This window comes from Triturus cristatus, chromosome 7, assembly GCF_964204655.1.
Source record: "Triturus cristatus chromosome 7, aTriCri1.1, whole genome shotgun sequence".
In the NCBI taxonomy this organism is placed as follows: Eukaryota; Metazoa; Chordata; class Amphibia; order Caudata; family Salamandridae; genus Triturus; species Triturus cristatus.
In genome coordinates this window covers 1,383,904,317-1,383,930,562 of record NC_140590.1, presented here as the reverse complement: position 1 = coordinate 1,383,930,562, position 26,246 = coordinate 1,383,904,317, and the positions used below count along the sequence as shown (strand labels likewise).

Genomic DNA, 26,246 nt, shown 5'->3' with positions numbered 1-26,246 from the left:
CTTTGCACATTATCATACCACGGACAGCAGGCCCAATGTAATGTTTGACACCTTCAGCCAGTTCCGGCTTTTTGTGTGTTTGTGTTTCACCCATAATCACTTTGCATGCAAGTATTTTTGAACTTGTCCTTATAATGTAAAATAATAAATTACAAGTCCTAAAATAAAATACAAGGACTGGCTGAAGGCGTTTCCCAAGAACTGAGACCACTTTGCAGCGTACTTAACAGTTCAAGCACAAAGGTAATTAATGTTCAGTTATCCTTTTTAAAAGTTCAGTCAGACACGTGACCTGTCACCCATAAGGTGTCTACAGTGGGATCATTAATCAGAAACGAGAGGGGAAGATGCTTGGGGTTATTTTGGGAACTAGCAAATGGCCACTTTGCCCCCCAAAAAATATTAGCACTATTTTCAGCATGATGTTTGTCTTTGATAAGAGATGTTAAGTGATCCTGTTAACCATAGCCTGGCACCCCCTTCATATCAATAAGAGGAAGCGGGGGCGCACCGTTTGAAGTCCTTCAAACGAGTGGAACCCACCAATGGGTGTGACTGGAATTCTGCATTTATATGGCCGCAGCATTTTAGGCATGATTTTGGATTGAACACACTTGCCACATAATTCATCTTCTGTTGCATAATTTACAGATGACCACAAAAAGTCCTTTCTAGCTCAAACAGATCAAAAGTTACTAATAAAAGCGCCACGTGTAGTGCCACACATCGCAGACCCTTTTCAGAGTTTATCTGATCACATTTCAGTTGCTGATTGCTGTACTCGGGTATTAATGAGGTCACACATCTGCCCAGACAGCATTAATGCGCGCTAAAATAACACTGCCACGCAATGTGCCATAATACGCTGCATAATTTGCTTCTTGCCACATAATTTCGTCATTCCTGTTGCATACATTGGTCCTACAGTGCTGCATAATTCTATTGGACTCACCAATGATGTAAAACTAAAGTGCAAGAGACTGCAAATTACTGATTAAACTTGAATCCAGTGCTAGAACTTCTGAAAATCCGCTCATCAACTACAACATCGAAACCCAACCAAAATGAAGAAGTCTGTGAGCCATGTTGCGTCATGGCTTACATTATAAGATGCCTACGACTAAAGAAGTTCAGTGGTGTTTAAAAAATTATTTGTCTTCATTTTTCTAGGCCACTGCGGTACCCCATATTTCTTTTGACCGAAGGGTATACCGTTCGCTTGCTTTAAATACCTATTCAGAAAAGTCCAAGTAGGGAGACCATAGAAAAGAGTAGGGATGGAAAAGACAGACAACACCGACCTGATTTTCAACAAGGGCTCCACAGATAGAACGTCCTGTAATAATGCGCTGAGGAATTCCTCTGGATCTAAAGAAAAAGAAGGAAAAAAGAGTCAGTGTTGTCCTCAGTTTTCCCGTGTTCCACCGTGCTGCCTGTCTGGAACTCTGGTGCCACAACTACATGTGGTGCCACAAACGCTCAGGTAGCCAATTGGCAGACTGATACCGCGATAATCCGAGTGCACAGATAGGAATGAATCCTACCTAGTTCTATGTGTTGTGTGCAGTAGCACTGATAAAGATTGAAGCATGTTGGGCAAAAAATTTCCAGCAGGGAATGCTCTCCTAACAGTTGGGTGTAGCTCCACTGACAGACTTGTAGTAATCCCATTCCTCTTCCTTGACCTAGTCCATAGGTAGAATGAGGTGTGTGAGACAAGTACTTCCCTGTGTACACCATGCTCCTTCCCCATCTACCTACCATAGGGCCACCTTCCAATGAAACAGCCATAAGGAACACATTTTCTGTACCACCGCCTGTTTTGACTACCAAAAGAGAACTTCCATCAAAGAGATAAGCCGCCCTGGGGAGCAATGTAGGGCCATAAGGGCTAGGGATGAGGAAGATGTATCTGGGTGAATTGGTCACTGGCCAGTAATTTAAACATACCTCTTCATCATTACTCATCCATGTCCTTGCATACCTTAAGACTAAAGTTCACACACATGTTTATGCTTGGATAACATGATATATTGGGAGATAGATGATAAACGCTAAGCATGCATGAATGAAAGCATCTAGTGATCCAGCATTAATACATATTATGAAATAGACATGTCTAAGGATAGTGGGGGCAAATGGTGAACAGTGTCTCATGTATGTCTAACAGAGAAACCCCCACGCTACAGTTGATATCTGGCATCCCTACAGTTGACCCACCTCTGACAGGACTTAGAATCTCTGCATGGGCCAACTCATGTTCCCGGGAATCACAATGCAAATTTAACTTGTCTCCTGCCACTGTGAGCCTGGTCAAATTGTGAAGAGGCCATCATGCTGTTAGGCCACACTGACCCCCAACAAATGCTGTTAATATACCCTGCACTCATCCAATGTTTGAAGTAGAGCCTCGTCGGCATAGTTAGGACTCAAAACAATCTGAGAGCACAATTTCCTAATGCTTGTTAAAAGGTGTGGGGACATTTGGTAAAATCTTCTATCTATGTTTGACTATAGTCCTGCTTGGGAAAACAGAGGTATGGATGAGATATTAAGAGAAAACGTAATTGCTCAAACCTGTGAGTAGAAGCGGTGGTGACCTAGGAGGATGTTTTGCCAGTTAAATGCTTCAAGGTAGTAGCTACCATGCCTCTCAAGAGTCTGGCCTATACAAATTAGACTTGGTTCCGCTGCAATAGGAAGAGTAGAGCCAAACTCATGGCAAGCTCACTGCAACTGTGAGACAAGTCTAATAGCAATGCCACGAGTGGCTGATTTCACAAGTGATCCCACACTACAAGAACAATTCAGTGGCCTGAAGCTGACAAGCTCCAGCATAACATGGGTGGGCTTGTGGCTGATGTCTTCATGTCCCTCTGGGAAGAGCCAACATTGCAAGAAGCAGGACTGTATGGGTAGAATTGAATCAGGCTATGTCTGTAGTCATTCGGATCCTCAGGGGCCAACTTACCTTTCTCCTCGGTCATAAAGCTTTCACATCTTAGGGATCTCCTCAGCTTCATCACACTCTCAGCCCCCACAAAGCCATGTCTTTAGTGAAACAAAAAAAAAAGAAATTAGGACATTTTTAGTCATCCTCTCTAACATGGCAGCTGTGATGTGAGGCACAGATCAGATCAATGAGCAAGTGCCCTTCTCAATCACTGTTACTTTACACTGAGCCCATAGAAGGATCGAGATAGTTCAGTGTGTGAAGGCATCTACTACAGATACATGTTTGTAAAACTGTAAGTCAAGCATGTGAATCCCTCCTGAAAATTATACATTGAAGTCTTTTATCTTTTAACCATTCCTATTTCCATAAGACACTCACTACAATGCAACAATATACTGTTAAACAGCTGGGTGTCCTAGACCACAATAAACAGCACCGCACTGTACAAACCATACCGAGTCACAGTTTGCCAACATAAACAATGCACCACTACCACCATATCCAGGGTGACTAGAGTTATGTGGCAATGGAGGGCCAAATTATATATCCAGAACAAAAGGATCGGCCCAAAAATAAGGTAGGCTTCTAGGCACAGATATTCAACTATGAACAACAATTAGTACTTATCTATTTTAATCAATTAGAGCCCCCAAATCCATGATATCTGTATAAATTCATCTTTATTAAAATACATTTGATCTGTCCCATTGTATTGTTTTATATACAGGAAGTATCTCTAAATGCATGATATACATTTGATTGAATGTAAATTCAATCAAATATACATCATGCATATAAAGATATAGATATTTCCTGTATATAAAACAATACAATAGGAAAGGTCAAATTATATAGCAATGGAAACAAAATTATCCAGCAAGAAGTGACATATTATGTGACATAATGTAGCAAAATTGTTTGCAGTACTATATTGTTATTTTGGCATTTCCCTCCATTTATACTGGGTGCGTGTGGTTGCAACTCATTAATACTAGTGTAACACCTGAATACAGCAATCAGCAACTGAAAAGGGACTGATGAACTTTGGCAAAGAGTCTTCCACTGCGCTGAACCAAGTGTGGCACTTTTTAGTAGCTTTTGAACCATTTGAACTAGAAACTATTTTTTGTGGGCGAAATCTACAAATTATGCAGATGATAATGAATTAAGTGGCAAATGCATAATTATGCAGAAAACACTACGTATGCATACATAATCACATATTTCCAGTGTCCCTGACCGTATCACAGGACTACAGAGCACTCCATGCCTACGAGGTACTACTATACAAAACACATAACCCTGAACACCACAATAGTCCAACCCAAACTTGATACTGGACACTACATGAAATTAATAATTGCCAAAAGTAGGCAGAACAGTGCCAACTCGTAAGGGAAATCCATAGCCATTAGGGACCAACCTAATTTTCTGCATCTCCACTAAGCAAAGGGCGAGACGTCTAACAAGGAACTGCTTAGGACATCAGACCCCACATCAGTGTTTTGAATCATGTGCTACGACTGGCGGGCTCCAAACTTTGCACTGGTAAAGGGGGCTAGGGTAAGGGACGACGTGGTATTGACACGCACATCTGGGTCACTGGAAGTCACCCAACACCTGACCAACTGCAAACACACATGCGTCCAACTCAACATAAGACAACATAAATTAGAGTACCATCAAGGGACAATGACATGCATACTTCATGGCAAATACTAGCCACTGGGGCGACAAGCATTTCTCGCCCACACGTGTCTGCATGCACTGTGGTAGCAAGTCCAGCCTTCTCATGGAAATCTCCATGCTGATAACCGATAATCAGAAATTAGTGTTTCAGGGGAAAGAGATATTTTAATTAGAAATGGGTTGAAGCTTTGTGTCCCTTGACATAATGTCCTATGTGAAAAAAGACGCTTTGGGACATCTCATTACCAGGCTGCTAACACTGACCAGCTACAGTGCCACAAGAAAAAAATTATGTGCTTTGTAAAAACAAATAACATAACAACACCCCAGTAGCCAGAGCCCAGCATATGCCACACACAGGTATACCCTGATAAGAGTATACACTGTGGAACACATGAATGTGGTGCATGCTCAGATCTTAGCTCAGGCAAGTGAAGAGGAGTTAGGTTGGCCATGGGCCCCAACAGTTGAAGACTTGACTTCTGTAAGTGATGATGGAGACCTTGTATCTGGTGTGCAGACAGAGGCTGAGGCCCGCCTTCCAAATGGGTTAAGCACATCATCCATGTCCACGTACATTGGGCTCTGCATGCATTAAGTTTGCACGCGCATTGTACACTTCATTTTCAGAAGGGCACGGCTGTTTAGGCAGTGTGGTGCAGTGAATGCATAACAATATTTTACGCTATAAAAGCATACTGCCCTTACAGAGAAGTGTACAATAATTTTGAGACAGTGTTATATATTTAGCTGCTGGCAATTGGCCATGTAAAACAATGTTTAGTGGAAATTAGCCTAAAGAATGGAAATAACTACAGTTTGTATGCATGTATCGTCATTTTTCACACCTCAGTTTTAATTGGGGGAAAAACTAACCTGTTGCAATATTACGGAAAGTGCCTTTGGGGGCCAATGGGTGCTTGTGTCTGTTTTTTGGTATTACCGAAAGGTGCTCAGACGCTTGTGAAGTTCCATCTATAATATGGATGTCTTGGGTGTACATTTTCTCCCTTACTCGTCCTCGCTGGGACTGAGATGATAAGCCACATCTCCTGTCATGCTTTATGACAGTATGGAAGACACTCACTCTTTTCCATTACTATATTTTGACTACTCCAGAAGACATGACGAACCAATGAGCTTTCCCTTGAGAACTGAAAGAGAGTCATTTAGGTGACAGCAGAAACGAATTACAGAAGGTGGACACATTCTCTTACTGACTTAGGAACTGGCCTTCACTCTGGGCTAACTTGCCGCTTACCATCGCAGGTAGAGCATCTTTTTATAAGATGGTCGCAAAGGTTTCTCTCCATCCTACTGTATGCTCTTCAGTATTTCTAAATGAGTATTTGATGGAATAGACAGAGAAATATAGAAACTCTTATGGATCTGGGAATGGGGGAGGTTTGAGATAACAGAATTGGGTACTTTGCATAGACCATAGAGGAGAGTCAGTGTAGGATCCCCAAACATAAGTAAATATAACTGGGTCATACAACACCTGATAATAAATAAATGTCAGTACATGCCCAGGAAAGACATTTTAACATTTAGAACTTATACCATTGGACAATACACATGGGGACATTTGCTGCGTGGTGGAAAGGCACAACTCTCTATTTGGCTGGGAATGAACGTTTGCTGTATGGTATAGGGGTATGTACCCCTGTCCTGAGTGGCATGTGTACCTGGTATCCTGACTTTTGTTTTGGACATGGTATCACACTAACCTAGTGTGTGTGTGCATAGGGCTAGGTCTTTCCTTGACTCTTTAAAGTCCTGGACCTGTACTGTACTGTACTGTAATCTGGGGGTTCAAACTTATTTTTTCATGAACATTTTTCTTACCATTCCTTTTGTAATTGGAATTGCAACTTTTTTTAACCGGACCTGAGATTTAATCCCTGGCAAGGTACTCATTTTCCCCGAAAACATTTCATTTTCGGGGGTGAAAGTGTTATGTCATTATTTCATTTCTCTAATATGAAGTTTCATCAAATTGATTTCTTAAGACTGGCTTCCTTCATTTTTCAAATTCGTCATAATGACAGAATGCTAGGTCACATTATAATCATGTGCAACCTTCTTTGGTTCTAAGTAGTCACAAATGATCCACTGCCAGTCCGCCTTCGTTAATAATACATTTTAAGTGTTCTTCTCTACAGAGTGCACGTGCCGGTTTTATAGCCACATAAATTTCAGACCTGCTGGGTCACTATTCCAACATTCTTGGAAGTGTATTTGCATCATGGCACATTCTAGTTGCCTGATTGTGGTCTTCCAAATGTTCCTTCAATTACATATTTCACAACCAAAATATTTCATTCCACATGGATGCACAATATTGCAATTAATATTACTTTAGCTTCTTTTGAGAGGTCAGTTTATGTGAGGTTTGTGTCTGATCTTCTAATGTCTAATGGGTTTTTAGTTACACAATAAAATATGTACATACACGCCTTAGAATAGTGGTTCATAGGAAGGTTTAAAATTGTCCCTTACTGTAAATGTAAGCTCCAGTTTTCTAATGAGGCATTTATGTTACATTTTGGTAGTGCAGGAAGATTCTGTTTCAGGATGCAGGATGCGCGGGGACACACTATGCTAGTGTAACCAGGCGCTTTAGAAATGGTTTTATTATTATTATTATTAATAAAAAATAGTTTGTTGACAGTGAAGAATTGTAATAAACGATGGATCTTCCCCCTCCCCGGTGCAGCATGAATACACATTATAACGTTTATGTAATGGAAGAGATGCCCCACTCACTTCCTCAGTGGATTGACAATATCATGCCTGAGGATTTGCTGCACTCGCTCATCACAGACTTCCGGGGCGTGGAGGATGCAGTCGAGTGCAGAGGAGAAGCTGAAGAGGCTAAAATGAGACAAGAACAGTGGGTAATCAGTACTGGTCCTGCCAGATGAGTAATTGTTTTGAACAACATAGCATGATAAAATGATTTGCTTAAGGTATGAAATAAAGACAAACAAATCTATAGGCTCTAGCATTGCCTATACTATAGCTGTTCCTATATGTGCAGCTCTAATATGATTTGAAGCCAAAGAGAAGACGCTTGCAAATGATAACACAAGGAAAAGGGGAAGGGAGGGACTACAAACGAAGGGAAATGTCTAGACAAGAGCAACCCACAATGAGAGGTATATAATGGCCAATTCATTATTTTGAATTCACCTAAAAGCATAGACAGAACAGCCGACTTACTCCAGGACATAGGAAAGGGGTTTGAACTCGAGCATTTTAAGATGCAAGTGATTATTAAAAACATCATGGCTGGTGATAAGTGTGTTATATGTTTCAAAGAACATCACTTTCCTTGCATAGAAAACCAGAGGAGTTAACACTAGGAAGCATACAGAAACCATGAAGATCCTTGCACATTATAGGCTCGAGATAACACCCAAATCATAATTATAGTGTTTGCACTGTAAGGTGCTTAAGTACAAAGAATATCCACCCACATTAACAATGCTAACCTCTGTGTTGAAAGATCTCTGGCTAAACCAGGAAGCTCTCAAGTGTCAGGTTTTCTATTTTGGGTTGTTTTTTAATGCTCATTCAAGGAAGTAAAGGTGCCCACAGATGTTAGAATAAATCAGATGACTATGATATGTCTACATTTGACCTAGTCCCTCACCCATGGAGCAAGTTTGAACCCCCTCAGTGGGTTCGAGCATAGGGAGTTAAGAATACATGAATCAGGCCCAAAATGTACAGTCACCCAAAAGCATACCACTCAAAAAGGACATGGTTCGGACTAAAGTGCCAAATAATCATTGTAGGGGAACAAGACATAGTTAAAAAAATAACATGTCTGAATGTCCAGATAATGGGACCACACTGGGGGTGCTGGGGAGTAAAGGAGCTGGCTTAGTATATGGTGCACACTTATGTAAGTGGGCACCCTGCACTAATCCAGACAACTCTTATGGTGGTGTTAGTAGTCTTAGACAACCTTAGAAAACTCTCTAAGTAGTAGCTGTGGAGAGCAGTCTTCACACTTAGTCCAGAAGGAGTGTAAGGCAGCTTGTTTTACCAGAACGTAATCTTATTGGTATAGATTAAGTGAAAAAGAACCACACAGTATACTTATAAAAAAAGGTATTTATCACAAGACACTCACTAACACTTACAAATATCTCCTTCCCGGAGATGTATACAATGGACACAATACTTTTCAATAAAAATAGCACAAATAGCATCACAAAAAGCAACTGCTGTTGTCTGTATGTCCCTTATGGATATGCAGACCGTCAAGACTAGGGGAGGAGGATAGAAGGAAAAAGTGCAAGGGGTCCCAAAGGTGGTCCGTTCTTCCTCAGAATATCTTCGGATGGTGGGATATCCAAAGATATTGGAAAAGAGGCCTCACTCCCTTATCGTGACATGCTTCATCATTGGCGTCTTTCCACACCCAGGTAAGATGGTTCTTCCGGGGCGGACTCGGCCAAAGATGTTATGGGAGTTCTTATATAAAATGTTAACTGCCCATGCCGGGACCAGATGGTTGATGTTAAAAATACCTACAGGTATACCCAAACAATAAGTTTATTCGTAGGGTACCTGGGGTATGAGATAAAATCGTGAACCAAATGTGGTTTGTTCTGAACACAATCAATTCAGTTATACCCTCTTCAAAGTGCCAACATGTTTCGGCCAGCAACGTGAGCCCTAACGGGTCTGGGGCCTTCTTCAGGGCTAGAATATCTACTCTTTGGGGTCCCTGCTCTATACTCAGCATGCATTACATGCAAAATGAGGCCTAGTGCGCTCACCTGTATTTTCTATTTTCCAGTAGTTTTTCTACTGGGTTTCACTAATTTACACCATGCGGGTCAGGGGATATGGTGCTGTCTTTAAGTCACACATTTGTCAGTCACCGCTGGAGTACATGTATCTCTCACACCGCCCTCCGCCGGGGAGGTCAACCCGTACTAAAATAGAGGTATGCGAATCACGACTCAAGTCAAGACTATACCCAGAAGATGTAGAAGTGCTGGTGCCCCAAATAGCCACTGAGGTAAGTAACCAGGAATCCCTTGGAGGCAGTGTGCAGAGTGGGAACACAACTGCGTGCTCAATTCAAGTCAATGGGTAAGTCGCGGTTGCAATTTTAAAGAAGAAGGACTCTTCCCAGTGGACCCTAAAGAAACCCCGTGGCCACCCCACCCGTGGATACCCTAGGAACCAGGATACCTACACCAGGGAAGCCGGCTGCATAGGTGTGAAGTGGCTTCGGAAATCGGCGTCAAACTCAATGGAGGACTTCAGGAAGATGCCGCTACGGGGGAAGGGGAAAGTGTCCGGGGGAACCCAGAAGTGGATTCAAGTTGAGAAGTACCTGCAAGCAGAGGGGACAGAGTCTATGTCACTCAGGAGTGACCAGGAGGCACAGAAGACGAATGTCCACCGATGTCGGGTGTTGCAGGAGAGTTCACTGTGACCTTGGAGCTGCAGCTGTGTAGACCAGGCAATGCTGAGGATGACCAGAAGCAATTCTCTAGCTGTACCACGTCGAATGTTGAGAGCTAAGGGGTTGTTGTCCGTCGGGATCACAAACAAGCCTTGGCAACTGTAAACAATGTAGAAAGCAAAAAAGGTGCACTCTCGGGACCAGCAAGGTCCAAGTGACTCACCACAAGCAGGGGAGTTGGAGCAGGACCTGAGCAATCAGGGTAGCCCACTGGAATCAAGGAAGACCCTCAAGAGGACCCACAGGTGGAGGCACTGGAGTCGCAAGAGGACCTCACGCAGTTCACCAAAGATGCAGGCCGACGGTGCAAGAGACGCGGTGAGGATGAAGATCTTGGTCACAGGAGATGCTTGAGGTGGAGGCTATTTGGAGTCTGAAGGTCTTTGAAGAAGAGAGCCAACAAGCCTTTGCAATGACAAGTTGATAGGGTGAACAGGGGTTTGGTTTCTGCGGTTCCAATGAGGGATACTGGCCTCAAACTTGGTGTGAAGACAGTGCAGGCCTCGAGGGAGTTTTAGAACCATGACCTGTGTCAATGAACCTTTCAGAATCCATGGGAGCCCAGGACCATCAGACCAGTTAGCTTAGTTGCAGTGCCTGCAGATGTAGGGAAGTGACTCATTCACTTCAAAGGAGATTCCTTCAGGTGTCTTGGATGTCTACAGGCTTTGGAAGGTTCCTTTATTGAGCACAGGCATGGACGTTGCAGCAGACGAGCAGGGCAGCGAGCCCAGAAGCAGCAGCAGTCTTATCAGTTGCAGCCTTGGTAACCAGAGCAAAGTACAGCGAAATCCAGAGTGCCCAGACGGTCGAAGATGAAGTGGTATCTTGATCTGAATCTTGTCCCACGGCGCATCTATGGACCCACCCACGGGAAAGCCCTTAAGTACCCTAAGGAAAGGGTAGGGACAATTCAGGGATCCCTCCCAGAGTAGGGGCTAAACAGTGGGGTCGATACTCCCATGTCCTTTGTCCAGTTTTGCACCAGAGCGGGAGCCAACTGCTCCCTGAACTGGTTTTAACTGAACTATGCAAGGAGTGCACCAAATGTGCCCTGCAAGCAGTCTCAGTGGCACTGGCAAGTGCCTCCACCCTGCCTCAATACACTAAACCCTGTCTGAGAGGTGGTCACACCTTCCTGTGACAGGATATCTTTTGTTCTGCCTTCCCCTGCTCGTATGGTTCAGCAGCAGGAGGGCAGAAACATGTCTCTGGTCAGCAGCAGCCCTAGCTTGATGTCCGGTTCTGTACGACTGGTACCGGGAGCACTGAGGGCCTCCTGGAGGATATTTACTGTGCATGGAATCATACCTCCCACACCATTTACAGTGTATGGGTTATGATTCCAACATGTTTGATACCAAACATGACTGGGTTCATTACAGACAGTTTAGAGATGGTCATCGCGTAAGGAAGCATGGCCCCTCTATACGTTATAATTGCTGTTGCACTTATAACCCAGGAGAATGGACTCCGAAGGTTGTAGGGGTGTCCTGCTCATGCAGAGGCAACCTCACATTTAGAATGGAGCACCCTGCCTTCAGGATTGAAAGGCCTGACTTAGGGGTGACTTATAGGATTTAAGTGCAGTGACCTCAGATATAGGGAAACCTATATCTGTCGTAAATGGTGCTAGCGCCAGCTTACCCAGGCTGCAGTGGCAGGCCTGTAGTCATAGTTTTGAGTGGTCTCCAATGGGTGGCATAATACATGCATCAGCCCATGAGGGGCCCCTGGTGTACCTATGCCCTGGGTACCTCAGTACCATATACTAGGGACTCATAAGAGTACACCAGTAGCCAATCTGGGATGTACTATAGTACTCACCAAAACCAATTTAGGGGAGAAATCACAGAGACCGGGGTCCTGATTAGCAGGATCCCAGTCAGACTAGTCAGAAAGAGCATTACACCAGGCAAAAAGTGGGGGTAACCATGAAAGCTGAGGCACTAAGCACAGTTTGGGAGACAAAGGGTTAAAGGTTTAGCTGGTCCCTACACAAAGATGATGCATTTGGAATATTAGTGTTAGGTTTGGGTTTGCCCTCAAGGTACATGTCTTAAGAGTACCAATGACCAATATCTCAACTTGCCAGCCAAAATGTTGGCTGGCTAGTGCCACTATTGAGCCCTGGTTACTTTTAGCTAGGGTAGGATGTTTGCCACTTTCACTGGAGTTTTTATACATGTGATGTGAGTTTCATGTTTTTAGTGTGCTGTGCAAAGCCACTACCAATGGCAACAATTATTCTCTATAATTTCCAAAATAACATGAATATCTGCATGTGGTGTTTATTGAATCGACATGCGTATTTGTATTGTGTATGTAACTCTATGTTTGTTTGTCATTTACCAGGCTACACATACCACAGGAATCTATGTGAGTTTTCTCTAGCGATTACATTTTACATCACAATCTTTAGCACTATAGGAACTGCCATTACACTGTATGATTCAATCCTGCTGTTTAGATTAGGGTATTTTTTTTGTCCTGACGAATGCCACAGAACCTATGGGGCCACTAAGGGCAAGAAGCATGTCGACCCAGTAGGACTCAATTAATAATTAGGTTCAGGGAGTCCGCCATTGTTGTTTCCAAGCTTACCATGGAATCTATTTCCAACAAAAAAACATTCTCATCTGGTAATTTTAAGTCACTTTATGTTTTGGCCCAGTCTACATACACCTACCCTCTGGATTAAAAGGGAAAACCTATAGAAGGGGGTGCTAAATTAGCTACATGTCAATTGAATTTAGCATAAAAGATCTACACAAAGAGCTCCACATGGATCCATGTCAACTATTACAGTCAACGAGGACCAGGAACCATTGATGAAGCGTGCCACCTTGGTGGATGTGGGTCTTCGTAGCCTAACAAAGGGAAGCTCCTATATTAGGTGCTACTGCCTATGCAGCCATAACCGGTTTGTAAATAACAAGCAGATATAGCTCTGGAACATCATCGTTTTTTGTATAGGCTTCAGGCTTTGAGGTGATGGAGGATGGACTGATCTATGGTCACTGATGGAACTACCCTTTCAAGCACTCTGCGTCTTTCAATGGACAACTGTTTACTTCCAACCTGGTCTACACAATAAATGTGTAACATGTTACACACAAAGCACAGAGTACACAAACCTGCGAGGGACTGACTGACTTATACAGGTAAACTACCTTCCTACTAGCGGTACAGTTCTCAAGGTTCATGCCCAGGTACAAGAATTATTTCACAGCCGTAGGTTATGAGGGATGAGTAGAAACATGTGTCCGGCTTGCTGTATAATATGTGTCAAAGTTTTGTAATCAAGATGGTCCTCAATCGTTTTTAGGTCTCGCCTAGCATTGCAGTGCGAATGCGCTGCCATCGCTTTGCGAGGCATGCAGTATATACTGTAGTGTGGAAGCTTCGTGGAAGCTCCGCCCACTCTCTGCCCATTGGCTTTTGTCTTAAATGCTGCTTTTCGATTGGTTTGAGGCTTGTTACTCCCTCCTCATTCATCATTTGTATCCTTCCATGGCAATTGGCCCCTTTACTCCTGACACTATTTTCTTTTAGGTCTCGCCTCGCGTTGTGGCGCGAATGCGCTGCCATCGCTTTGCGAAACATGCACTATATACTGTAGTGTGGAAGCTTTGTGGAAGCTCCGCCCACTCTCTGCCCATTGGCTTTTGTCTTAAATGCTGCCTTCCGATTGGTTTGAGGCTTGTTAGTCCCTCCTCATTCATCATTTGTATCCTTCCACGGCTATTGGCCCCTTTACCGCTAACACTATTTTCTTCCCTGTCTCCCCACCCCACCGCCCCCTCCATCAGTTTGTGACTTCTCACCCTCCCCCACCCCCTTCACTCCCGTTCATGTTTTCTTGCTTGCTGGCACTTCCGTTTTCATCTTTATTATTGCCACCTTGAAATATGCAAGTTCAAGATGCGTGCTGTACAAAAACTTCTCGTGTTTAATGAACTAGATTTTAATGTTACTCTAAATATAATAAGACTCTAGGCAACATTCGGGGTATGCATGGCAACTGACGCCTCTTAGTTCACAAATGGCATTGTTGTCGGGTGGGAGGAGCGGCAGTGTTTTAACTCATGCTTAAAACGAGCTCTTTTAATAACTTCCTCTCAATTCAGTGCTATAATCTTATGTACTGAGGTGACGTGCTAAAGAAATGCACTTTTTTGAATTCTGAAGAGACATTATCACACATTTACATCATGTTTACTGTATGATTAACATGCCGATCATTTTCACGGCTCGCCCACTGGCTCGTATACGCTTGGCTCGTCTCGGCTGGCTCTACCTGTTCATTAATATATTGACTCGCACACTTCTAACAAAGAGAGATGAATAGATACATGACAGTGAGCCCCGTATATGGTAGAGAAATAGACTGGTGCAGACAAACAGACAAAGCCAGTCTCCATTGACTCACGTCAGAATCATCACTTTCAATTACCGGGAAATCTGCCGGCAACTCCTGCATGCCCCAACCTCATCCCCCTCACCTATTCTTAGCAGAAGCAGCAGATTCTGAGCTGTGCCCTGCTGGTGCAGAGGAGCACGACAGAGTGTGTAGAAGCGCTGGGATCCCTAGCCTCTCCGGGCGGGCACCTAAGCCTTCCGGGTGCCTTCACATTCAGGATAAATTAATACATTTTGTTCTGTGCTTTAGTCGCCCCTCTGTGAGCACTGTCTGGTAGATGAAGCTCTGTGTTAATAAACATATTCAGAGAGGTGGTTGTGTACAAACAAACAACATCCACAATACTGTACGTTTTGAACGTGTAGTTAAATACCTGCTCATCGAGTACCTCATTGACTGATCATTCCATGGCATTACCAAAATTACATTTGGAAACATTTTCTCAACTGTAAAACACTCCCTTCTATGGGTCATTTAACAACTCAGGGCTTTGGGGTTAAGTACCCTACTTTGGATGTTGTGTAAAAGAGTTAAAAGAGTAAATACAAAAATGAATGCAATGAAACTAAGCAACCAGTACGGTCTAAAACACTGTGAAAACTGACACGCATTCTGGCATTTTGTTTAGTTAATGTCGATTTTCTCATAGATGCGAGTAAAGTACTCTTAATATCTTAATGAAATCTGCACACTTTTAACTAATAGAACCGGGCGATCTTTGATAACTAGGCAATGAATACATTTTCATGTACCCCCAAAGCCCCCCTGCCCCCTTGTTTGGGGATAACCAAGACGCAGGAGAGTAAGTCAAATAGTCTAGGAAATGAAAGAGAAGTCGGGATTCGGATTCACATGCTCCGATCCCGATCGCGTTGGTTAGTCTGTAAGCACTACTTTTATTAATGAGTTTCGCATTAGTAAAGCACCACGGTGTGCATGTGTGGCGACACTTCACCCATGAGGTACGTGCCAAGCAATTGTTGACACAATCCACACTTTGTGTCTTTTTCAATATATTTATTACAAAGTGCAGGACCTTTCCAAGGGATTTTGCACACTACATACATTCACTCCAAAATTAAAATGTGTAGGTAAAAAACATTGCCATTTACAATGTCAATAGCTCTAACTCACAAATGCGAGACCTATTTGCATTGCAAATGCTTGTTTTTACTGTAGTATCATGCTAATATTCTTTAAGTGTGTGGGCCTTCTTTGAACATACCGCTATGTCTGTGTCAAGATCTGAGCAAGAGCCTACCAGAGGCCTCATGTGCGCCAAAGAGAAAGGCGCTCTGCTTGCATTGTCAGGCAGCATGTTCTAAGTTACTGCACTCTCTCACATGCTGAGCCTGAAGCACCCTGGTGTCCTCGCGCTCGCAGCTACCCAGAAGAGTGCTCTGTGAGCTCTCGCGAGTGTTGGGCATAGATGGGCAGGAGAATACAAAATGCAGTGCTGGTTAAAAGATGTTAAATTTGGGCTTCATCTTTGTTTACCATATGAAAGCCATGCTTCTCATAAAAGTGATGTGGATAAGCCTTATAGCCAGCCCTCTCCATGATGGTGGTGTGCCCATATGATTTGAAAAGAGGTTCCCAATTCGAAATGTGGCAGATTTTTTCCTATGATGTCCGTTTCTGTTAGCACCTATATGTAAGGAAGCATTTCCAAAAGTAGGGTGCATCACAACACAGTCGTTCCCTCCCTTATATTTCTTCGCATTCAACGCCTCTTTGCACCATTTATGTCTCTGCTCTTTACGCTCCTTGTAGATATAACTTTCTCCTGGATTCTACTTCTAGATTCCATTGCTAAGCTCCTTTCTCCTTTATGATGCCAGCAGGAGTTTGGTGCTTTGCTACTCTCCTCGGGCCCAATTCTCACCTTCAATCAAGACCCACAATATTGTCAAAGGCTTTATTTACCCTTTGTGTTTTTACCTCCTAACTGGGACCCTATTAAGAAGACACTTGTCACTTTCACGTATACTGATCTCTGTAGGATTGCACCGTTGATGCTCACCGTCCAGTCCTTGGCACATAAAGAGTAAATGCCAGTGCATAGACCACGCTATAGTTGTAAACAAGGAATCTTTATGACAGGCTAGTGTGAGAGGATGCTGAACCGATGGTGTAATGCATCACAGCTGATTCATGAACTGATGATGTTCGTGGGAGCTAGGTCTGGTTCCCAGCTGCTGCCTTAAAGGTAATTATAGTGCTAACCAACATATCCCTCTTCGAGTGATGATTTACGATATACTCTTGCGTGTTCCATCCTCACCTACTTCTGATTACTCTCGTGTGCCGGTATGAGTCATCAGTACCCTGTCACCTATTCATTATTAGTTTTTCATACATCACCAACTAATTACAACCTTTTACTACAATAATAAGAGTGCTTAACTCCTAAACAGTGACCAATAAAAAGGTCAAATGCCATTGCCTGAGTTTAGGGAAATGTTCACTTCAGATTGCAAGTTAGAATCACTTTAAAGAGGCTCATCCATACTTACAGTTCTTTTTAATGAGATTTTAACTCATTGCACTGGATAAAAAAACGCACTTGAGCTATGGTCCTGGTTATATATCTCAGTGCACAGCATTTTGTACGAAACAATCACCATCTCGTCCACCATATATGTTACTCTGCTGAGAGTAATAAATACTTAAGTTTTACATCTCACACTAACAGGTATTAACTACAACCCTCCCACCCAGAGCCCTCCCACCCAGCAGTTATGGGTCAGAGCTGTAAGGGGCCCATAAGTAAAGCGGGTAATTTACATCCATTATCGCCCTGGGGATAAGACCTGTAAGGCCATTGATACCTTGCAGAAAACAGAGAGAGGAGCAGGAGAAGAGTCTCCCTGAGAGTGGCCAATCAAGGCATAGCCTGGGCGCACACTTCCTGTGTCCTCATGCCCAGATTCATCTCTCTCTCCAGCTGGTCAAGTTACAGAAAACTCCACTCCCTTTCCTTCCATGGTGTGCTTGCCACACAATTGCTTCTCTAGATGATGAATGAAGGCCAAAGCAAGGAAGGTGCACCTCAGTAGAGAGAAGACATATGTGGCACCACAATGAATGCACTGGATGGCAGGCGCCAGAAATCAAACATCAGCCTACATTTGAAAGAATACATCCAGCGGCAGCCGGCGCAGGTAAGCGCAGTAGGGTAGTGTGGGGAGGGTGGGGGGGAGTCTGCAGGCGACAGAAGGGTAAAATTAAATAAATAAATAAAACCTATTCTGTCGACTCCACCCCCCGCCCCGTTCCACCACCCCACCATGCTTACCTGCACTGGCCTTAACTGAACACATTCCTTAGGCACACTGTTGGACTACAAGAGTCAGACATCCACAAGATACCTCAATCTCATGCATATACATCCCATCCTTCATTAATGTCTGAAGAGTAATATAAAGCAAAACAATGTTTTAATAGTAAATAATTAAAAACAGTTATATGTACATAAGTGACAGTGGAATGAGAAGAACGTGCCTGGTGCTCAGGCAAAGGTGATATGATTGTGCAATACGTGTATCACAGTCTACAGAGTATGTCTTCAGCTTGTATTCTTTAAGTTATCAGTTTTTGAATCGATCTTCATCGTTTGTCGACAGCGTTTCAATCCACAAACATTACGGGATAATTCTCAGCACTTGAGATATAGTCTGCCCGAGAAATTGAAAGGTAAATCTATGGGTAGTATGAAGAGTTCTCAGGAAATAAGGGATGCAGGTGCACCAGGAGATATTTGTGAGCGGTTAACAACCCAGATATGGGGTCACGAGAATCCACGTACTGGATGAGCAGTCACTTGTAAAGGTTGAAAATCCAGATAATGGGCTGGACAACATCACACTCCTGGGTTTCTAGACTCAAGCCTCTTGGACATTACTGAAAATTGTGGTTATCGGCTCAGGACCTTTATCCATTGGTCGCCACGTCTCCAAGGATTTCGACACTGCCAAAATTGTGTGCGCGGAGAACTTGCCCATTCTCCAGGTTCTCTATCTTTACAAGTTACTCCAATGCCTGAATCCTTGTGACCCCACCTCTGACTCATCACCTTCTCAACAATATCTTCTGATGCACCTGCATCCCTCGTTTCTTGAGAACAGTTCTTAAAACCTGTGGATTTTACATTTCACTATCTTAGGCAGACAATATCTCAAGTCCTGCTGATGATCCTGTAATTTTGTGGATCAGAACGCCATCTACAAAAAATGTAGACCCATTCAAATAAGGTAACAGCGGATAACCCCTGGAAATATGACAGATGACTCCATCCTATTACACTACAAATAGAAAAGAATTGAGGGCACACATCTCAAAACAGTGATTAATTGAGCGGGTCATCAGGGTGTTCCAACAATGATTCATTTTTCTATGACAGGACCTACGTTGAAGCCAAGTCCACCTACTAAATGCCAAGAGTCTGCTGTTGGACTGCCTCATGCTCTACAATCATAGCTGTCAAAAAATTAATTTATCACTACCATAGATGACTATGAACAATCCCTTCCTAAGCCAACACTTGGGGCTTGTCACAAAGATAAATTTACATCTGTTAATGTACTCATGTTTACCTAGGTGTAAATCTAAATGTTTGTGCTAGTCGACATTTCTGAGTCTATATATTTTCATCTAAGTGTAGATTTACATGTCTGCACCTCCTCTGTACAGTGGGTGGAGACATCTAAGAATAAATGTAAAAGTGTAAAGTCACAACTACTAACTTTTCAAACATAGGTGGAGATCTCTCTCTAAGGGAATGTACAGGAAAAATGATTAAAGTGTATTTTTGTTAAACAAATTAATACAAATGTTTTAAAAATAAATAAATATGCCAAGTAAATTAACATATTAATTATTAACAAGGAACCAATAAAATAAAATATCACAGCCCATCAACTTATTGAATTAAGTATTTGTTAATTATCACATTAAATATTAAATAATACGTACTACTTTATGAATAATATACCGTACATAAAAATTTAAAAACATAACTCCAACCACATTACATTTTAATTTTTATGTATTATGTGTATTACATAAAAAATTTATGGGTTCAATGAATTTCAATTTGTTTATTTTTTAACAAAAATGTAAAATGGAACTTTAATTTTATATTTAAAGTAAGTTTATTATTAGATTTTGAAATAAATACATAATTATTTGATAATTATATTATATACACATTACAAAGCTGCTCATCTATTTTAACATTTGAATTAATTTTATTTATTTAACATAGTTACCTAAAGGCTGTTATTTGAAGTCCCTGCCTCCATTATTTTCTATTGTGAGTGGCCATATGTGGTGCTAGATTTACTCCAAAGCTGTGGCGAGTACATCAACTACTGTTTCATCACATTTACGGCTTTAGAAAGGAAGTTTGTGGTAGAAATAGATTGACTGTTTTGGTGGTGGGTGCTTGTAGTAGTCTGTCTCTCTCTGAAACCTTCTTTATTTTTCTTTAACAACCCTCCCATTTTGTATGAGATATTCCCCATTTAATCACCACTCCTACTGATCCCATCCACATTTATTACTAAATAGTAAACTTCAATGTGTGGATATCTACCCCTAGGAAAGGAAGGAGATGAGGAGGTGGCACGCTCTCCATGTCGGTTTGTCTATTGCTTTTTGTTTTTAGTAAGTAGTACTAGTCAGTCAATGTAATTGTTTCTACTTACAGGTGTAAAGCACTCTATTTAAAATATAAACACAAATTCTATAAAAATGCATAGATACAAGCATATTCAATGAATGAACATCATAACAACACCCATTGAGACACAAAGAGTACTACTTTATGTATTATAGAATTCAATGTGTGAATTGGGACCAATTCGCAATGAACCATGTAGACATGGCAAGAATCTAAGGCGAATGATATCTTCACATAGAATTCTGATCACTGTGGTCCCATGGAACACAGTGATAGTATCAAAAGTGCAGAGAATGTGCTTCTCATTTAAACACCTGTCTAATATTGTGGCCAGCAAGATGGAAACCTTCATAAATAAATCAATATTTTTGCATCAGCCAGACCCGGACAGGTTCTTATCTGAAGAGGAAGTAGGATGTATAACAAGAAGAAACAAATTTGGCCTATCGGGTTTCTCCATCCCGCATTTACCTGTGCAGAAGCACTCTTTAGTTTAAATTCATTAGGCACTAATGGTTGCAAGCACATCTTTTAAGTGTCCATCTGCTATATGAGATGGTTAATGTCCTTCAACAGTGCACATGACAGAACATGAGTGATTTGCTCTTAAAATTCATTCTCATGGAAGTGGTCTAGGCTGCTGCTAAGACCTCCAACTTCCCAGAAGAGAGAACTAAATGTGATGTGAAAACATTAGCTCTTGAAGAGCGATCTTGTCAAGGAGAGAGATTGTAGTGATTGGCACAACACTCTCCATCTCTCTATGGACAGGTGGTCTCTCATCTGGGGAAAGCAGACAAGGTCCTCTGAAGAAGATGGAGCAGGTCCAAGAACCAAACTTGGCAAGGCCAAATAGGACCACTAGGATGACAAGCACCCTGGACTTTCTCTGAAATTATGATAGACCATTAAAATCAGAGGAGTTCGAGTAGAGGTGCTCAGAAACATTCCTGTATAATCCAGCATCAAGCTGTCCCCTATGGCTGCAGGGCCCGCACCATCTGAAAGGCGAGCTAATCACTCTTGGTGCACAGATGAGTTGCAAAGTTCTCTATGTGCAGATAACCACATTCCTTGAAGATGGGGTTGAGTTCTTCCTGAAAAATGTCCCACTCATGTGATGATTTGAGTCATCTGCTCTGTTAGTGTTGATCCCCATAATGTGGGAAATTAGTAGGAATGTGCCATGAGGTAATACCCATTTCCAAAGTTTACGTGTAAGCAAGCCTAGATATGGGACTGTGTGAAGAGGTGGTTATAATAAGGCACTGATGCTAGTAGGTTCCTTTTCTTGAAGATTTATTCAAAGATAGCAGGAGCCCATGGGAGCGCATCCTTGTCGTTTGTTTTCTGCCTGTAACTGCCAGAGCAGGCGCATTCAGAACTCAAGGAGCAAATGATCAGTCACGGGCCATATATTAAATCATAACAACATTGAAGCATGCATAACAGTAAAAGCAAAACACAACAATTCCAGGACACGTGCAACTATGTGCTGACATGAGATGAAGGAAGTACTAATATAGGTACACATCTCTACAGATTGATAGCCACTTCTTCCCACACAAAGAAGAGTGATAAGATGTTGTCTGTGTAAATCATCACCAGTCTGCCTCTCGCTCTCAGGCTCCTGATGGAACTCCATTGAGAATCCTAGGCATCTGCTAGTCTCAATAAAGACATAGTGAGTTTGAATACCTCACAAGAGAAATAAGAAGAATATGGTGAAGGGGTGAGAATGCACAGGAGTGCTTGCTGGTATGCTGCCTTGTCAGGAACACTCAGCATTGACTGATATCTGTTAGTGGTCTGTGAACGCAAGAGGAGTTAGCAGTCCAGAGGGCAGAACCACAAGCCCCAGGACCAATTGTGGCCAGACACCACCGATGCTGCTGTTTGCACCCTGTGACACCCTCATCTTCCTGCAGGGGCTCCAGCAGCACGGGGCGCAAGAGAAGTTAGCGGTGCAGGGGGCAGAACCACAAGCCTAAAGACCACTTGCGGCAGGACATTGCTGACGCTGCTGTTTGCACTGCGAGGCTCCCTAATCTTTTTGCTGGGGCTCCTTAAGCACGGGACGAGCATTGGTCGAAGACTGGGTCAAGAGCAGGCCTGTCTGCGTCCGTCCGCAGCCACGTCTCTTGGTCCCCTCACATTATCAAGGTACAATTCTTTATTTATTTCTATTGGGTCAATTGGGAGTTGCTCTGGAGTCTTGAAGGAGGCTTTGTGTAATCTCTCTGAGTTATCCTGTCCTGTCCATCCAGTTTAACATAGAACATAAAACAATTAGACACTGGGGTGGGTAAACCAGCTGCTTTAGGGTAATAAGAACTGCACTGTGACGCAGAACATACTTCTATACCCCGTGATCCCATACCCTAAACTGTGGAAACATGGGCAAAAGGAAGATGAACACAGGCACAACAGGGGGGACACTGTACCAACCATAGACTCCTTTTAGTCAGGGTAGCAAGCTCTCTTTCTAAAGAGATAGCCCTGACTGAGAGGAGACTTTCCTTGGAGATGAAGAGACTAACCCAGGACTCACTTCCCCATGATTATCTCAAGAAAGTAGGGGAAGCAGCTGGCTCTTTGTCTACAGCAGCACTCTCAGTTGTGGCTATGAATGAAAAGTCTGCGGAGTTATCAGCGGATGATGACACCATTCTAGCGGAACCACCAGATAAACAAAAAGAAGGCTGGGGGGAAAAAAGCCAGTCCAGCCACAAAAGAAGGCCCCATTGGTGGCCCCATCAGTTAATACTGACTCAGAGCAGATCACGGTCAAATTATTATCTAGGCTAGAATCCTTGTTTAAAGCACTGATAGCCCCTATTTTGCTATAGCTCATTTATCTCCCCCGCGTGTCTCTGGTGTTCAATCAATATTGTGAAATCTGGGGCTTCGGGGACCAGTCGTGCAGCTGGGTCCACATCTGCGGGCGTTGCCAGCATGGGAAGGACATCAAATTAGTTCAGCCACACAACACAGAAGGGTCAGATTATTATACAATTTACTCAAGGGGATGGCCAAGGGTTAGGGCACAACCGTACTACTGAGACCACAGGTGCCACTAGCCAGGTGGATCAATTACGAGGTGCAGGACCACCAAACGGAAGTAAAGCCAATACATTCAACACAATAAGACCCCCTATGACTGGAGTGGGTACACCAACCTCTTTAAATCTTCCCCCAGAGTCAGCACCTCTGGTGGCCATCTTGATAGGAGCCCCACCCACTAAGCAAGGTATGAAAGAGTCCATGGTGAACCTTATGCATGAGATCACTCACTGGTGCAACAGCACCATAGTAAATGGGCAACTCCTGTCCCTGCCTGTCATAATGGCTAGAAGAGTAGGATGTGTGGGCTCCGGGGTGAAGAAAAATATTGTGTGGGACTGTGCTCCAGTTAATTTAAGACACACTGTGCATACCAAAGTGATGGTTGAGAGCCATTTCAATCAAGACACAAATACCACAATTAGGATTGTTTCCCTTCAATACTTCTATCCCACTAACTCCTTTCTCCAGACTGCCCTGGCCGGTCTGTCACCTGGTCACTGAGGAATATCCATGGCATAAACGATAGGATGGATCTTCCTCTGGCCAACAGGTTTGAACCCTTGATAGGTTTAGATGGTCTAGATGGTGTTGATTGACGCGTGTCATCTCGGACTGAGTTGTTGGGTTCCTGGCTCGTTGGCTCAGCTGCAATTGCACCTATTTCATCCCCAAAGCCAGTCCCTATCACCCCTTTTCTATTTCATATGAAGATCATGAAATGTAATATTGTGGGACTGAGGTCCAAAAGATACGACGCCATGTGACGGAGGTCCTTTGAGTGCTGCCATATAATTGCTCTGCAGGAAGCCTGGGACATTGGTGAGCCCTTTTTTTTGGATGGATTCTCTACATTTTGCAAAAGTGCATCCCCTTCCCCAGTGGGATGGGCTAAGGGTTAGTCTCCTTTTTTTGGTCTCACTTAAAATACCTTGTACCACTAGAGTGGTAGACTGTCATTCACCCCATTTGTTAGCAGTAGAGCTGACGTCTACAAACCATCACCCCCGTTGATAGTAAATGTTTTCAACTCCTTCTGTAGAATATTTGAAACTGAACATATTGCCACACTAGAAAGGTTTCTTGAACATTATGGTGAGAGGAAACGCTCTTACTATGAGGTTATCATTTTAGGTGATTTTAATACACATCTCTGTCAGCTTGACTGTACTTTTGCAAAGGGCTACATGATTACAATACTGCTGGTCGCCCACTTTGAGCACACGGAGCTAGGTCACTGTAGCGCCTTGCAGCTAATGATTTGCTTTGCTTAGAACAGACTGGAGTGGATGTTTCTGTTCCCACTTTTTCAGGTAGGTGCGGTTCCAACACTATTGATTTTATAATGCTTTCTGCTCCTTTGGTGCCCACAGTCTATAAACAGAGAGTCTCCTAGAGCAGTACAGTGATCATAATCCCATAACGCTGGAACTGGCCTGGTCCTTAGACATATCAAGGGAGGAGGGCAGGAGCATCCCAAATAGCTCCATTAGCACAAGAGATCAAGCAAGCAGATTAAAAATGTGAGAAAATGATACCAGATGCCTTTTTAGACAATCTGTATGCGGAATGTGCAGATGAGATCACACTGTGTCTTGAGATTGGAATGCAGAACAGATCCGTGTTAGATGCTTTTAATAAATTAACCAAGCAGATGGCTGACAATTTAACTACTCACTGTGTGGAAATTTAGCGTGCAAACTGAACATTATCTGCGCCATCTTGCCTCTCCCCAGCACCACGCACCGCGAATGCACGGCCGCCATTTTAGGCACCCCACTCTCTCCCCGCTCATTTTCGATCACCAGCGCTTTCCCCTAGCGCTGCGAGCATCCCCCCGCGCGCCGGCCACCCCCGCTCTCTCATACAGGCCATAAACCCGCTCCTTCTGTGCGACCCTGCTACGGAACCACATCCGACCGACATCCCATACATGGTCATGCCTCTCCTTTGATAACCCCCTTCCTCTGCGCCCCATTGTCCGAACTGGTCCCAGGCCATCACCTAGCCCTGCGGATGCAGTTTATTGCCCCTACTGTAAGGGAAACACCCCGCATCAAAGGGATTACAGTAGATCAAAGCCCCTACCCCCTGAGACCCGGCCGGTTGCACACACCCCCGGGAATTAGCGGAATTCCCTGCTGCGCGATAGCCATCTCCCACTGCGGGTAGGGTGGGAACTTCTACTGTATCTATGTATGGGATCGGATCTGAACCGGGGCTTCAGGGGATATTCCCCCATGCATCAAGGGAATCTCAAGAATGTACTATGTGTAATAAAGCAATAAACCAGTGTATAAGAGACCAGGTCTCAGAGATGCAGTTAGAGCACCTCGTGACGATACCTTGCTGTCTGATCTGATGTGTTCTGCTCCGACGGAATAAAACTTTGTTTCCTGCCTTCCAGTCTCCGGCGCCTGCCTCTTTCATTGGTAAATTATCGAGTGGTATAAGAGGCGATTACCGCCGGGCAAATACTTGAAAGGTTATCGACTGAAACTGCCGCTACCATTTAACAATTGGCGTCCCAAACGTGGGGCCCATCAGCGACACGTGGATCCAGTGGGAGAGGTCCCGACGACAGAGTGAACGGCTGCAACGATCGGGAGAGCTCCTGCCCAATAGACCCTCGTCTGGCAGCCGATCATCCGAACTTCACTGGTTCCGAGCAGACCTCTCTCGAGTGATCTACGGTCCTGACTGGGAACCATCAGGAGTGCCGCGGCAAATACGGAGAGTAGAGGACGATCGGGCGCTGGAGGCGGAAGACGAGAAACTGTCCACGCGGTCCGGGTAAGGTCGTGATACACGACAAAATGCGAAATAATTGATTGATTGTTTAAAGCTTTGGAAATACTAGTATTGCTCATTGATTGTGCTCATTGATTGTGCTTTTTGAGATATTCGCTGTCTACAAACGGGGAGGAGTAGAAATACT

At 43.4% G+C, this 26,246-nt stretch overlaps 1 protein-coding gene across 1 annotated transcript in view; it reads right to left on the bottom strand.

The window, feature by feature from the left end:
* Positions 1–26,246, bottom strand: part of LOC146812104 (ubiquitin carboxyl-terminal hydrolase CYLD-like) — a 181,685-nt gene that overhangs the window by 30,753 nt on the left and 124,686 nt on the right. The window contains exons 5-7 of the mRNA XM_085619106.1: positions 7,415–7,522; positions 2,972–3,051; positions 1,302–1,368 (exon numbers count right to left, since the gene is read on the bottom strand). Coding sequence (XP_085475232.1) covers positions 1,302–1,368; positions 2,972–3,051; positions 7,415–7,522 — 255 coding nt within the window. The remainder of the gene's footprint in view (positions 1–1,301; positions 1,369–2,971; positions 3,052–7,414; positions 7,523–26,246) is intronic.